Source organism: Falco naumanni, chromosome 1, assembly GCF_017639655.2.
Source record: "Falco naumanni isolate bFalNau1 chromosome 1, bFalNau1.pat, whole genome shotgun sequence".
Lineage (NCBI taxonomy): Eukaryota > Metazoa > Chordata > Aves > Falconiformes > Falconidae > Falco > Falco naumanni.
In genome coordinates, this window is record NC_054054.1 from 25475346 (window position 1) to 25491906 (window position 16561).

At 41.5% G+C, this 16561-nt stretch overlaps 1 protein-coding gene across 4 annotated transcripts in view; it reads left to right on the forward strand.

Annotated features, from left to right (window-relative positions):
• LOC121084787 (probable bifunctional methylenetetrahydrofolate dehydrogenase/cyclohydrolase 2) overlaps window positions 1–16561 on the forward strand; it is a 70412-nt gene that overhangs the window by 33117 nt on the left and 20734 nt on the right. For 2 of the 4 annotated variants that reach the window (XM_040586705.1, XM_040586716.1), the window contains one exon: window positions 3330–3660. In XM_040586705.1, coding sequence (XP_040442639.1) covers window positions 3330–3442 — 113 coding nt within the window. In that variant the 3' untranslated portion in view covers window positions 3443–3660. Of the gene's footprint in view, window positions 1–3329; window positions 4853–7908; window positions 7999–13609; window positions 13731–14461; window positions 14615–14920; window positions 15059–16561 lie in introns of those variants that run through there. The other 2 variants (XM_040586724.1, XM_040586696.1) reach the window with 2 other exon arrangements.

Here is a 16561-nt window from a genome sequence, read left to right on the forward strand (position 1 = left end):
GCTGAGCACGTGATTTCACACTTATGCAGCGCTGCAGGGGTGCAGTGATCCAGAGTAGCATTACACGGTCTAATAAAGCTGTGTGGAAACAGTGCTTAGGCAGGAATTACTCTGCATCACTTAATGCAGATGCACAAGACCCAGAACTGACTTCAGGTTGAGACTTGCCCTTGGTTTGTGTGATTAACCCTATTAGGTGTCTGATGTCCTTAGCTTTAAAGGAACCTAGGAATGAAGGGCTGTTTCCAAAGCAGTGGATCCTGTTTTTCAAGGAAACAATCTACATTTCATTTCTTCTGAAGAATCAAAGGAAGATTTTAAGGTTCTACAGAAGCTGCAAAATAGCAGCTCCTCCCCCATAGGCACCTAATTTGCATACCAGCATTTTCCAGATTGGCGGAGAAATGCCTGGGAGAACAGCATGCATCTCAAGAAAGCAGAGTTGAAGCTAGGGACAAAGTTATACTAGTGCTGAGAAGCAGAAACAGTGCCTTCTGAAGCAACCGACAGCACAGCACCTTGCTTGCCAGCGTGAGATCAGTCATGCTGACATGCTGTCCTCGAACTGTGCTTTGGCCTACTACACTTCACAGGGAAAGGAAGTTCTGTTTACATTTTTGAGGGCCAAGTTGTTTTTCCCCCTTTGGTCGCTGGCATTCATCTGGGAAAATTGCATTCACCATATCTGTATTTAGTCTTACAGATGGAAACTTATCAGATGGTAGTTTCCCCAATATAGGCACCTGTTGTGCGTTTAAAAATCTGGATCGGCTTTTGTGAATAAGCTCTCCAGGTGGTTTTATGCTAACTGATACAAAATAGGTCTTCTGCCACACTGACCCACAAGGATTTCCATAATGATAGAGTATGGGTAGAGAAATTCCCAAACAACTTGTGAAAACAGTGTACTGTGTGTTTAATGCTCGGTACAGTTACTAACACTAGAGGCAATGAATGTTGTACATGATATTCATTAGAAGACTTTCCTTGGGTAAGGCATGGTCTGGCTGTGGATTGTACCTCTTTGTAAGTAAGATATGAGTAGTTTGAATAGTACCACAAAAGAAGTATGTAACATTGCCATGGAAACAAACTTATTTCCATTTAAGATGCCTAAAATATTTTCTGTGTTAATTACTGTGTTTACTTCAGATGTGGGTACATTTCAATAATTATGGCGTTAATCTGGGAATTCATAGTAACAGTGTTAACTATAAACACCAATCTCAAATGGTAGGTAGTTCCAAATAGTATAACTATTAAAAAGACAAATTATTTGTGTTTGAGAATATTAAGAATAGCTGTCATACAAGATGTTAATTTGCTTGTTACAGTTTACATTAAAAAAACAAAAACGTCTGGCATTGCAATTTGTTTTCCTTTCCAAAGATTTTAACAATATACCTGGTGGTACCAGTCCACTGAGTAATTAAAAACTTTCCAGTTGTAATAGCAATCTTTCTTCAATGAGGCTTTATTTTCTGTTCTTCAGTTCAGGGACGTACTTGTCGTTAACTTCTGCTAATACTCTTGTTAGGTGTCTACTTTGGGGAGTTCAGACAGTGGGATTTTTCTATTTTGTTTACCCCTACTTTGAGATCTGATACATATTCTGACCAGAAAAAAATTCCCAATATCCAGCTTTTCAAATTATCTTGTGATTATTTTTTTTTTTGAGACCTTGTTATTCTCAATAGTGATGCACCACAGACATGCAAGGTGAATATGCTTAAAGCAGAAGCAAGTTATCTTGTTTGTTCCAAAATCAGGGTGCCTAGTTTTACATCCACAGCCAGGTACAGATTCTGCTCTGTAGTGACTTCAAGGGAAATGCATGTGCTTGTGTCAGAGTTATGCTTGCTCAGTTTTCTCCTGTGCCTTTTTAAAAACAATGCTTTTAAGAGTGGGGTGTGAGTTTCCAAGAAATTATTTCTAAGCAAGCAAAAAACCCTCAAACTAACAAACAAAAAACCTCTCACGGTGGCACTTGAGAAAAAAAACCTCTGTAGTAATCAGTTTAGTAACACAACATTTGGACTAACTATTATTAGCAAACAGCTGCTCGTTACAGTTTGTCATGAGATGAGTTCCTAGCCAGTTGCACTTAATTTCTTTGCAAGCAACCTGCAGTTCCAGTTGATTGCATTTTGCACACTAGATAAGAATATAAAGTCGGAATTTATTGCTATGTTATGTTAATTTCTTGTACAAAGCGGTTAACTTGACAAGTGTTAACTTAAATGCTTTAAAAAAATATTCATATGTATTTACCTCTTAAATATTCAAGCTGTATACTAACTCTGGCTAGTCTGATGTGGTTTGCAGTTGGAGCTAATTCAGCTGTAAAGATTCCTTTTCTGTTTGAAATTTGGGGAAGATCTGTGTCTCTAGATCCTAGTTCAATGTGGTCATCCTAGTAACACTGTTTTTTAAAAAAAGTCTTCTCTGGAGGAGCTGAGCATTTATGACTGAAGTAGCAATGGGAGTTTTGCCACTAGAATCTATTTTTCCTTGAAGATAGCGCTCATTTTTGTTTTTTACCTGTATTGCAAAGCAGAAAAACACATCAACCAGGAAACTGTACTTTCTTCCTCTGCAGTTTTAAGTTCCCTTTTGTGATTGTAGAATGTCTTTGTTAGAACGTGCAAGCCAGAGTGGAGGAAAGACTTAACTGCTGCTGGTGCTCTGCTGTCAGTTTGGTAGTTACAGCAGACTCCTGCTCTGCATGCCACTGCTCAGGAATGCATGTGGTGGGGTGGATCATCTCTTTACCTACAGAATGAGATCCCCAGCTTCTTTAGCTCTCCTGGATACGGAAGGTGTGGTATCACAGGTGGCAGTTGGGGGTGATGCAAGTTTGTGCTGCTCTCCTGGGGTTGTTCTGCCTTCGTGTCACCCAGATGTTCCTGGGCCAGCTGGTCAGCTGGGTCAACAGTCAAAAACTGCCTCTTACCAAAAAAAATAAATCGGTGGGATTACCTTTTCATCTGTCTTGACCACAGGGTACGTGAGTATGTTGTTCCCATGAGGAAAGGGCAGCCTGCTGCAGGTAAATCAGCTTGAACAGGTTGTGAAACTATGCCCCAGAACTAGCCCCTGGGTAATAATATCCCGATGGAGAAAACAACCTTGCAGCCCTGGTCCTGACCGTATTCTGTCACTACCATGGCTGTAATGATGCTTCTGTCTTAACTTTTCGCATATTCCCCAGTACTTGCCAAATTGCAGTCCTTGATGCTTATTGTCATTTAGACATATGTGGGCAACCAAAGGGAAAAAGGGGGTTTGAAGACATTTTCAGTCAATACCTTTCTCTCTTTTTCTCTTAGAAGTGAAGAAGAAGGCTGGCTTTATCACTCCAGTGCCAGGAGGGGTAGGACCTATGACTGTCGCAATGCTTCTGAAGAACACACTCATAGTTGCTAAAAAGCTCATTTACTAGAGCAAACATGCTACCCTGGAAGAAGAATCCAAGTTGTTCTATTTATTGATACACAAAACATTTATTTTTTACTACAAAGATATTTATTTCTACATTGTATTTATTTTTTCATGTAAAGTATGCTAAACCTGATGGCTTATGAAATGTAATACTTATTGTTACCTCCAACTGACTTAATATGAGCAAAAATGATTTGAAGAATACAGCCTATGCAGATACCTTGCTGGTGGTCAGTTGTGTGCATGAAAACGAAGAACGAAGCGTGAATCACAAATATACCTATGTATCTGGGGATGGGGTGCGATTACCAAGGTCATCTAAGCACTTGGGACCCTCAGCTTTGATCAAACGGTATAAAAACTAATTTTCAACATGTTACATATTTTCTAAAAAAAATACAGTTTGGGTTCTGAGATCATGAAGCACTCGGTGTGGCTTGAAGTCTGGAAATATAGATGTATATTTTTCTCCAAACAGTGATAGCAGCAGAAATAATTAATCTGAAAGGAATGAAAGACAGAAATCTTTGTTTCAGCTGCCAGGCAGAAATGTTGACATGAATGCAAATGTTCCACGTGTGTTTTAAAGTAGTCAAGTCAACTTGAATGCTGGTGAAATTCTGACCTTAAACATTTACAAGAGGTGTGCATAAATAAGCAGCTAGAGCTGAGGCCAGAATTATTTTATTTCCATGTCTGAATTTGTTTGACAAAATGTTTTGGTGCATAATACCCTCATCCCACAAAAAAAAAGCCACCTTAATAGGTGACTGTGCTGGATCGGACTTTAATTAGGTAGAATGTAGTTAAAACTACTATTTAAGTACATGATGAATAATGGGGCGGAAGGAGGGAAAAGAGAAAGACAAAAGCCAAAGTTTATCCCTGATATAATATTTGTGTTGGAATTTTAAGCCATTTAATTATTCTCCTACTTTCTGAAACTGCGCGAAGGGGCTTTTTTTAGTCCATGATGTAAGGCTCAGTCTTGTGAATCCTTGGCTATCATGTTTTGCTTCTTCAAGAGGACTACGTGAGATAAAATAATAAAATCAGTATGTTTCTATTCGCAAAAATGTTAGTTCCAAGATGGATCTAGAATATTCTCATGCAATGTAGAAGTTGGAGTAAAGTTACTACTAAGATGCCAGTTGAACTGAGTGTGTGCACTATTGACATGAAGAGCCTACCCCAATTCCTGCTAAAGTCAGTGGGAGCTGCTTTGCACTTTTATCTTTATGTTTTTATCTCAGTCAGAATAGCTTTGATTCGTTTTCATCAAGAGCCTTAAGTATTTGCCAGTAGACTATAGATGAATTGAAAGGAGAAGGAAACAAAAAATTGTGGCTAAATACTACTGCCGTTAAACAACAAAAAAATGCACTTACTGTAATAAATGAAACAAGATGGAGCATTGCTTCTGTGTTGATTGTTCTTGTAATGGACTTTCTGAGAGTTCTATTTAATGCAGTGTTCACAAAAGAGGTTGACAGAGTCATTGCTAAATATAGAGTGCCTGTAGTGCAGACACTTGCTTACCTGTTTAAATTTAAGCAGAAGTATAAATATTCGGAGGATGAAGGTGCCTATGGAGATAATACGTAGACTGATCAACCCATCATTGACTAAGATGGAATAAAACTTGCACACTGTTATGTTAGTCTTGGTGAAAAAATGTAATACAGCTTTGGAGGTTGTATTTTTTCCTCTTTTTTTTTTTTTTTTTTTAAGCAGCAAGTTAAGTGTGAAGTGATTGGAGGCCTTTTGCATGTTCAGTCATAACTTTTTTTCATCTGTTTACACTAATGTTCTAGATTCATGTGTTTTTTTCAATTTAACTGTAATCATATCTCCATATTTATTTTTTTTTTTTGCAGAATAACAATTTATGGCATTTTGGCAATGTCGCTTGAGTGAGTCTGCCTATTTCATGTCCTACAAACAGTTTATTTTGCATCTTAGGCTTTTTCTCTCGGCTCTGGTGGATGGTTTTTAGCATTGCGCAAAAGCCAGTGAGATGGAGGTTTTGCTCAATGCATGCTGTTTTCAGAGCTGCCAGATGCATCTGTGAGAGAATTCTCCACTGGGAGAACATCTAGAAGGAGCATCCAGAGTTAAGGGCCTATTAGTCAACTCAAAAAGCATGCTGGTGTGCCAGACCTGGTCAATTTTGGTCCAAGCATGAACACCCTGTGGCGGACAGAGGCATGGCCTTATCCACTGAAGCCTTCTCACAGGCCTACCGCACCCAGCTGTATTGCCCAATGACAAAGCCACCTCTCGGGTTCAAGCTGGATTAAGCTCCCATTGTGTAGATGCATGTTGAAAGCAAGGCTCATGACTTAGCCCTGCTCGGGACAGATAGCAGAGGTTATCCAGGTAGGCATAAACACTCCTGTCGACCTGGGGAGTGTGCAAGCTGCACTCAATCAGCGTGCAGGCATGTAGCAATTCAGGATAGCGAAGGAAGGGAAAAGCCTCCTGGAATGCAGTCCGTGAGCAGGAGAAGGCATAATTATAATGTGCATAACTAGCTTGTGTTTTTCCCTTAACATGTGAAGTGGTTAGATTTAATCCTATGGATCACTGAGGAGAGTGCAGCGTCTAGGGAGAGCTTGAGCTGACTGGAGTTGTTAGAGCATTTATCAGAAGATTTTTGGTTTTAAAATGCAAAAATTGTGAAATGCTTCTGTTGCTTGGAGCTCACGGTTGAGAAAACGAAGGTTGTTGCTGGGTTGAAGTGTGTAGCTCTCCTTCAGTGAGTCAGGTTGTTGATGTGTGCGTAGATTATTGAACAGGGCCTCTCCGATGATCTGCTGTAGTATGTTTGGCTACGTAAGTACCCTTCAGTGAGACCAGTCCTACTTGTTCCAAGCTGCCTGTGACCAAGGAAGCTGGACAGTGTTTGGGGCTGTGGAGAGTGGTTTAATATAGGAAATGTGTATGATGGATACGTCTTCAAGACCTACAAGCACCTTATGTAAAAAGTATGATTGTTCTTATGTAGCCACTTCGGAAAGGTAGAGGTGGGCTTTTATGGCGGTATAGTGGCGGGAGTCATGAAGGGATCGCCTAATGTAGGAAGCAACAGTTTACCTGCTCTTTCAGCCTGTGTTTTCTCGACACCCGTGCTTTGCCAGCTTTTAACTGCATGAGCATGCATAGCACCAGCCAGCAGTCCAGGCCTTGCATGGGGCTGGTGGCCTGCCTTGCTTCATAGCGTTGTGCACTCGGGAAGGCTGAATGAAAAGTGATTAGCATGCCCCTCGGGCTCACCAGAGCCTGTGATCAAAGGCTTCTTGCTGGCAGTCACTGATGGTGAATATCATGCATTATCGTTTTGTCTGATCACTTCCTAATCTTGGCACTAGCTGTTCTCGCAGTTCCTCTTCTGGATGGCAAGGAGCTGAGGTACAGGGAGGGCCAAGGAAAGAAGAGAAACAAAGCAGGAGCTGGTCTCTTGGCCTTGAGTTCCAGAGTAGCGTCCTGAATACTGACTATCCTCCTAGGAGCAATGCAAGACCTGTGTTGCTAAGGGAAAGAAAGATCACGTTCTGCACAACGCGTCATTTTTCGTTCTGCTCACCTCTGTTTTGCTGTATTTCGTTGATCTGCTCTGGCAGATACCAGGTCTCTCTTTAAAACTGTGTCTTTGCATGCACAATTATGCCCACAGGTAATAGGAAACCAGGGTTTCAAAAGAAAACCTGATCCCATTGCTAGATAATAACAGTTTCCTAAATAAATGTGTGGTTGCCCCAGGGGCTGAGGTTGTTGCCAGATGCACCTTTTTTTGATTGGTGAGAGCAGCAGATGACGCTTCGTGGCATATAAGTGCAAGAGAAAACACGGGAGCACAGATAAGCAGAGCAAGTGAGCCACCTGGAAAGAAGAGTTGGGAAGGTGTTAAAGCAGCTGCTTGCCATGGCATTTGGAATGCTAATCTATATTTTGCTGAAAGGTAGGTTTGGAGGAGGCTTTTCAATGTCGTAAGATACAAGGCTTTGTTGAACAATAGTTCACTCTTTCTGAAATCAGCAGTAGGGGTGGGAAGCATGCAGAGACATTGCGAAGCAGAATTACTTTAGCAATTTTAAACCTGCATGAGATTTTAACTGATAGGGTATAATTTAGACTCTCTGAAAAGAAGCTATTAGACCGGTAAATAGGTGTGACATTGTAGTATATTACAGGTATCTGTGTCGTAAATTGCATAAGATAATAGAACAGAGAATGGAATGGATATGTATTTTGGAAATTTGCAAACAATAGTTTGTTTCCCCATAATCATAAGTATGCTGTGGCAAAAGGAAGTTTGGGGCAAGAATGTTTTAAATGAACTGTTATTATATTGCTGCATCGTATCAGAATTATATTAAGTGGGTACATGCTTTTCTGTTTGAAGTGAACGTTGAATAGATATACTGAGTTTTTCTGTTACAGTAAGCATCTGTTTGCATTACACAGCAATGGGGGCACTGAGTGAAGAGTCAGCTATTACTGTTTCATCCCTCAGCACAGACTTATGGAATAATTGGACAAAAAACAACACAGAAGGTAATAATTTTCTGTTCTCTTTGTCTGTATTAAATCTGTCACTTAAAAAAAAGAAAAAGAAGAAACACTAAACAACACCAAAAACAACACCAAAAAACCATTCCAAACAAAGCAAAAAAAAACCCCAACAAAATCTGTTATGATGATAGCTGTTGTAATGCCTCTGTCACTTGGACACTGTTGAATTTTGTGTATGTTTTTATGTGAGATGAACTGCTTTCTTCATGGAGCCTTAAAAACTTCTGTGAAGTAACAGCTGCCACTCAGCTGGGGTAGGCTCAGCATGTATCAGCTAAAGGATCATTTATCCAAAGTCAGTTGTAATTTGAAGAAGATATTTTAAGGCTAATTGGGATAGGTGATCTGTGTTTCTGATGGCCATTTCTGCTATTTTTAACTAATGCTTGGTTTCTAGTTGTCTGCAGTGTGAATCTTTATGCACACAAGTAAGAATGCAGCAAGCGTAACTTCGAGTAATGCCTCTCATTGCTGTTACTCAGTAGTTTCTTTCTTTGTTGCAGTTTTGCTCTTGGCTATCGCAGCTTCCACATTCCTCTTCAGAGTGCTAGCTCTCTCTTTTCTTTCTTTTTCTCTTCTGACTGAAATGTGAACTCAAGCTATTTACCTGCCAACATCTGACACCAGAGCGCTGTGTTTATCCTGCAAGCTGCATTCTTGATGTTACTTCAGGTCCTAATGATGTCATTACTTTTGGAGAACTGTGCGATCTGGAACTGAGGTTTTGGCAGGTCAGTAAAGGAGGAAAGGATTTTAACTGTGATACTTATTAATGTCTTTGTACTTTAAAAAGAACAAACATGCATACAAATCATCTTCTGTTAATTGTAAGTCATCACAGGATGTCTTGCAAGCTTTTTTTAGTAGGTCCATAAGCTATTTTTCTCATAACAAGTCAAACTGTTCTTTTTTCTGTCTTACTTGTCATAGTGGTACAGTTTTATAGATACATATATATATGTTCATCCATACATATACTATATGTGGGTTTCATATATATATATGTAAAATACATATATGCACGTGTATGTGAAGTCAAAATGTTGATTTTTGACAACAGTAGTTTGATTTTTATCAGTGCAGCACTATGGTCTGGTTTAGTGGATTTGCCTGTGATGCTATTTTCCAGCGTTGCATACAACAAACAGGAGTATAATAAAGTAGAAATATTTTGTGACTCATTAAGAACCCTGTCTGTATTATTTCTAGAAGGCAGGAGTTATGAGTTAATGTTTTAGCAAATAAGAGGCTTATTTACAGTGACACAGCTGTGTCTAATTGTCCCATACACCTTTATGCTAGCTGTGGCTGTGCAAGTCAACTAAGTGCCAGCACTTTTAGTTGAGAGTGTGTCCCCCTCAAAGGTGGAAGCAAATTCACAAACATACAAGCACACGTTTACACAGGTAGTTAAAAGGAGTTCGGTGGACTTTCTACAAAGCCACTGATAGTTAAAAACAGGATTTCCAGAAAGGAGGTTGAAAAGAAATACTTAGAGTCACCAAAGAAACTGGCTGAATCTCTCTGAAGTTTTCTTGTCATTCCTAGTCCTGTGCAAGTTAAGTTTATGGTAAGATTTATAACCAAAGTTTAGTAATACCGGATCCTGAGAAAATGAACTCCTGGTTAGGTATCACTGGAGGAACTGGCAGTTTCTTGTGGGAATGCAAGTCCTCTGGGGACTAAGGTGCAGTTTGTGGAAAACCATTAATTTCTGCTCAGTCTGCTTGCTTTCTGTTTAGAAGATCATGTTCTATCCCCTTACTCTGTTACACAGGCTTTACTTGTCACCAGCGCTGGGGCTGGGAAACATTACAGCTGGTGATCAGCCAGGGGAGAAAAATCTGGTAATGGAGAGGATGCCTGGCTGGAACAGACGCAGCAGGGATAACTTCTGACACTGTTTGGGCTGAAGAGGGGAGCCTTCGTAGCAAGACGGGCAGCTAGGAGTAGGGAAGAGCTTGGTTCTGCTGTGGGGTAAAAATGAGATCCTTTCATTGCCATGAGCAGTTCTTCTGTGCAGCCTGTAAGGGAGGCCCTGAACCTGGGGCAGACCCCTTCCCTCCCTCCCCATTCCAACTCTTCCATTCCTCTGCGACACGCCATACTTGAAGGCTGAGCTGTCGTGGTCTTAGCGGCTGATTCTTTTTGTTGCCAGTCTGTCAGTTTTGGCATGCCCAGGCTTCCAAGTACCTGTAGTTTTCATTTCATGTCCGATCTTGCCAAGTGTATCTGTTCAAATGACTCAGTTGCAGGCAACTGTCAAGTGCTTACACAGCATGCTTTTCTTTCCTCACGTGACATGAAAGGGCACATGGATGTGTTTATTCAACAGCTTATTTAGTATCTAGGTGGATAATACGATATGAATTAGCATAATGCTCTGGGATGGGTTAGAAAAGCATTCTTTTTGTTTTCAAGATTCATCATTCTTTTGGAGGTAATTTTTACTTTTGCAATGTCAAAATAATTAGTGCTTAGAATTTTTGTGTGTACGTTTAAGATCTGATCTTGCAACCCATAACGGACAAAGCTCTTGCTCCTGACAACGAGGGAGGAATGCGCTGTTTGTTTGTCACCCCCATGGCAAGCTGTTTGCCTCACGCTTTCTAGGCAGGCCTCTGCTCCAGGCTGACCTTTGTTCCTAATGACAGTATACTAACTTTCACGGCTCTCGGTGGAAGAGGTTTTGTGTACCTGCACCAAGCGAGGTTTCTTCCACAAGACGTTGGAAGATGGAAGGCTGCCACCTCTCGGCAGCGGTTGGGGAAATTGAGAGGGATGTTCTGGCTCTGGGGGTTGGTCTGGTGGAAGTTGGAGTAGAGGTGGCTGGGTATTTCATGCCTCTGGCATGTATATTTGTACCTTCCTTATTGATTTCTGTGTCGTGTTCTGTCCGCCCTCAGCCCTGTAAGGTAAAGAAAGATACAAGTGAAATACTAAACCTGTGCAGCAGACATTTTCTCAGGGCCTGGTGGAAGGGTAGTGCTTTGGGCAGCAGGGAGTGCACATTAAAGGGTTCTGTTGAGTGGTTATGTTTACTGATTTTATAGTTCGCCCTTCAGCCCCCTTTGTGCTGAAATGATGATTCAAACCAGCTGGTGCCTAAGTGTGAGGAGAGTCACAAGGGAATATGCTGTTGCCTATTTGTTTGAAACTCTTCCGTGCAGAGCTTCAGTAGCTGCTCTGCAGGTACATTAGGCCTAAGTGAAAATGGGCTTTTCCAGCTCTCCTGTGTTCCGGATTTCCTTGGCAGCTGTGTTTACCACGTGCCTTTTTTTTTTTTTTTTTTTTTCCCACTCTGCTTTGCCCAGCAGTGAGCAGTGTACAGTCCTCCTGTGCAGAAAATGGTATCATCCATCTCTTGTCACAAAACTGTCTTTTCTTCTGGAAACCTGTCCATCTTCTCATCCTTACATCTGTTCCTCCAAGGCCTGCTCCTGTGGTGACTGTGCTCTTGGCCGGAGCTTGTCAGCAGCGTTCCCAGAGGCAGCCAGAGAAGAGCCAAAGTTTGATGCTAGAGCTCGTGTGTAGCCAGCACAGACTTCTTCCCTTGCGGAGTGTGTGGTGTGCGTGCCCTACACAGTGCTTTTCTATAGCAGAGACATCATTCTGGTGTCAGTATGGGGACAGCCTAGCTGTGGTAGCGTAGAGCTCCCTGCTGGGTGATGCTGCAAATCTGCTCTGTGAGCTGCTTCAGGTACTTACCTGGTGGTGTGTGATGGTTAGGGCCTCCGTGTATCCGTCGGTATGTATGTAGTGTCACTTGATGCCAGGCCAGAACTGTGGACTTGGTTTATAGTTTCTAGCATTGTGTTTCTAGTTTTAGGTCTGCCATCCCCATGGTGCAAAGAGAATTTTTCCTTACAAGAATGTAAAAGATGTCCTTTTCTTAGCCTAGAGAAGTTCGTATTAAAGCGAGATGTCCTTTTTTCCACCACAGTAGCTTTTCCCAAGAAACTGTAGTAAAACGTGTCCAACAAGCAGACTTGAGTTGTTACTTGTTCTCCCTAAGTCTCTTAATGAGCTGAAAGTCAGATTACTCTCTCAGGTTTTAGAGGGCATGGTTTTCAAAGTAGCGTTGTTTAATCTGAGTAAGTGATAACATCATGACTGTTAGGTGTCCAAACCACGATTCACAGCTGAAGTTGTGAATTGCTGTAACGTGCAGGCATAGAGTAGAGCAGCTGTTTACCATCACTTGTCATCTCTGTGATGAAGCTACATAAAGGAAGAAGGAAAAAATTGCTTAGTTAAGTGCATAGGAGGGATGCCTCCCATCAAATGACTCGGGCTGGAATTTAGTCAGGAGTCTAGGGGCTTGGTTCTGTTACTGCTGAAAAATGTGTTGTGGGATCTTCAGGTGCCCACAGGATGGCTAGAGGTTTACGTCTATGCCAATGGTTCCATCAGTGCAATATGTCCAGACCTTGATTCAGCACCTAGTCAGAAAGGAAGGTTTCTGCATGTTGTACCATTGTTTAGTCATTCTGAGCAGACCTTGTCGCCTTCCTGCATGATGATGTTGTTCTTGTGGTTATAACTGAAAGCTGGTGTTGACATGCACTTGATTAGGAAATCACCTTCAGCCATCAGTAAAACAGTCCCTTGAAATAGTAAGACATTGCTTGGACACCCCACCCCACCAGCAATTTCTGTAACTGGGTAGAGAGACTAGTTCAAACAGATACTTGCTTTGACGGTAAAGCTTTCTCTTTGCTTGCCGCACCCCTGCTCTTGTGTTACAGATTCATCCCGGCCTCTGCACTCCTACACAGTGAGGGTACCTCGCTCCTGGGCTCAGGTGCTCTTCTATCAGTATGTAACTTTGATATCAGATCCCCAGGAACAGTTTTGACTACTTCTTTATTCCCATTTGAGCCACTGTGGTTGGGAATAAGGTAGTCATTTTGTGTGTTTTCAAAGCAGAAACATGCTTCCTGACCTGGATGCATATAATTTTGTAGAAGTTCAGAAACCTTACAATCGTGGACCATGCTTTTGCATGGGAACACCATCCAGGCAGTTTTGGGTGCTGACAAGCATAATTAGGTGCTCTGCTACCATGAGACCATGCAGAGCGGATGGAGAGAGCAATCTCACCACGCATCACTGACTCATAGCTGCAGAGCTGGCAGGTGGGAGCGTTAGAAATGCAATATTTTGTCTTGTGATGGGGAAAGGAAAAACGGAAGTAACTAATAATTTGAATTCTGACTGTGAAGCATACGGAGAATAGTTCGATGCTCTCATTGTGTCCTAAACCCTTGATATTCCTGGGATGTTTTTTCTGATTGGATTGCAGGTTCAATAGTGCTGATGTTACTCTGGATGAATCTCCCATAATCATTTTTACACACGCTTCTCAAGAGCAAGTAATTTATTTATAGTTTATTCTTTCTCTAAAGCTATGCTAGAATGTCTTAGAAGCTTGCTCTGCTCAGCAATGTTTGAATCTGCTTGCAAGACATCGCAGTAAATCTATGTATTAAGTGTCTTATGCAGGCAATGTCCTTTCAACTTGAGTTGTGAAAATATATTCAAATGATTATTTTTTCCCCTGAATATAACATTACTTTTTCCTTTTTCACAGTAGACTACACAGAGCAGCCAAAGCTCTTGAAGCTTATGCAGACGTGTCTTGAAGAACATCACAGCTATTGTATCAATGGGCTCTGTGCTTTCCACAACGAACTGAGGAAACCCATATGCAAGTAAAGAATACTGCTTATAAGTATCCTTTTTAGAAAAACAACAGGAGCCTTGTTTCTTTGTTTGCCTTATTACTATGTTATGTGACTAATTTTCAGCAGAGTGTAGCTTTTGGGTGCCAGTCAGGTTTAGTTTGGCGCAGGCTTGGGTGCTGTGGTGCCTTGGAACTGTTAACGAGGCAGTAGTGCTGTGCTAGTGTAATACTAAGGACGGGAGAGGGAAAATTCACAGCTTTGTCACTCACTGCTGTGATGGCATCTTAAATTACAACCAGCGCTAGAGTAAGTAGTAGAGGAATAAGCAGATTTGCACAGTGGGCACAATGAAGGGGGCAGGATCTTCCAAGATGTCGGCTGCAGCTCCCTTATCCCATGACGGCTTAAACACCCATCAGGACTATAGGGTCCATCCTGGGCAGCTTTGGCCTTTTGAAACATGATAGCGGCTGAAGATCGGCAGAGCACAATGCCCTTTGTCCACACCCTCCGTGATGAGGGTATGTTTTTAGACTGCATTTGCTGCTGTGACTGCAGTACTTGAGCTAGCTTTAAACTAGATAGACTGGGGCAACTGGTAGTCTTGCTGAAGAGGCTCTGACTGAGCACCAGATTCAGCCCAACCTCATTTAGGTCTGATCCACATTGTTTAGAACTGATGAAAACTAACATGTTTCTGAAATACAAAGCATAAGAAGTTATGAATAATTTTTGCATGGTGTATATTTATTTTGTAGGTGCCTTGCAGGTTATAATGGAGAGAGGTGTGAACATTTAACACTAAATTCGTATGCACATAATTCTTACGAACGCTACATTGCTGTGGGAATTGGTGTAGGAATACTGACAAGTGGGATACTTGCTATCATCTACTGCTACGTAAGAAAGAGGTATGGGAGATAGGTAACCTTCTGATTACATTCATCTGAATTACAGTGGGCAGGAAGAAACAGTGTGCAGAGTTTTGAGGGTACTGGGAGTGTGTTCTTGCTTGTTATTGATCTGCAGTGCGATCTTAAAGGAGCTGACGCTACCTCTGCTTTCTGATCTGCCATTTGGATCAAATGGTGCAATTGTCTGAAACGTGGGTTTCATTGGGGCTGCCTAATGAGTTAGGCAATTAGATGTAGGTTCTGTTCAAACTGCTGGGATTTTAGATTTGTCTGATAAAAATCATATGATGTTGTCCGTTTTAGATGCAGGAAATTGAAATCACCCTACAAAGTCTGCATGGGCGAGACAGCGTTGTGAAGGTCTGGCATTGGGACACTTACCAATTTGCCTGTAAAGGAGAGGAAGTTGTGCTGGGAAGGCCACCCCGCGCCATCTGGCAGGTATCCCAGCCTCACTGATGAGAGGAAATAAAGGGAATGACAGAGCGAGTACATAAAAGGAACTCCTGCAGAACTGACGGGCTCCGTTCACTTTTGAAGAAAGACTTCCCCTTTTTAGTAAAGGTTGCTAGATGAGCAGGTCTGAACAGCTAAGGATACTTGCAGCCCTTTCAGCGCTTTCCTATGGTTGGCATTTGCTGAGGGGAGTTGGTTTTAGCTGTTTTCAGTCATTTCAAGCCCTAGTACAGTGTTCTGCTCTGGTCTTTTCTGTTTTGGTTGTTGGTTTTTTTTTCTGGTTTTTTTTTCCTTCTTTTTCCTCCTCTGGAGGAAAATCACAACCTGTCTCACAATGAAGTTGTATTCTAAACATCATGTGCTGACAAGAAACCATTTGGGTTCTGATTTCAGTGTCTGCTGCCTCTGTGTGTGGATAAACAGCCCTCTTCCATCACAGCAGTTGTGTGTGTGTGCTTCACACACACATACCTTCAGTGTGCTAAGCAAAGCTTAGGCTTCTTTTCGTGAAATGCTTTGGCTTGAGGAAAATGGATGGTTCTCAAAAGCTTACTTAAACCTAGGAATAGAGAGTAAGCAATTCCTGGAAAATCAGATAATAACACCTCTGAGCATGGCAAGTTCTTACTATTTTCATAAGCAAAGGAATCTGGCATCTTGCTCAAAATGGATTATTGAGTGTGCTCATGACAAAGAACTCTACTCTTCCCTAATATCATATAGCAGCTCATCAGCTTCATGGAACTTCAGGCAGAACATAACCTCGCTGCACCGTGGTTTCAGCACAAGACTTCAGTTGCTAGAGAAGCTGAAATTTTGTTACAAAACTCCAGGAAAGCTTTGCCCAGAAAAGACTCTTTTCATTCTGTTTTCAGATTATGTGCATGATGTGACGGCTCAAATAAGAAAAAAAGTGAATGTAGGGATTTTGTTCCACCTGGGATGAACAAATTACGTCCTAGATGCTTGGTTTTCTTCATCTTGTCTATGAAGAATCACAAAGGTCAAAAACTTTTGTTCAAGGAAAAGAGAATAAAATTGGTTCTGAAGACAATGGCACTAACTGTGACTTCTCATGGACAGGTGGAGTGTTTGCCAGTGCTGATGAGACTGGAGATGGCTCCAAGAATTTCATGTCAGCTGTTGCATGTTGTAGACACATCTGCTGTGATGTGTCATCTATGAGAGAAAAAGTCAGTTAGGTACTTTGCAATTTTATGGGATGATATAGGCTCCTAAATTTAGGTGCCCTGCTGGAAAGTTCAATTTCTTTGTTATGCGAGTTAACTTTCACAACAGGATGCATGTTATTTGTTTTGAAAAACCTGTGTATTTGTGAGACTACAGTGGTAATGCTGAAATATATATGAAAGACTGGGTTTTGAAAAGTTAAATGTACATTTGGCGCTTGAGTGGTCTGAAGTTCAGTGGGCTTCTCACACAGGGGGATCCTGATCAGTAGCTGAGTCATCTTGGCTCTCCCTTTGA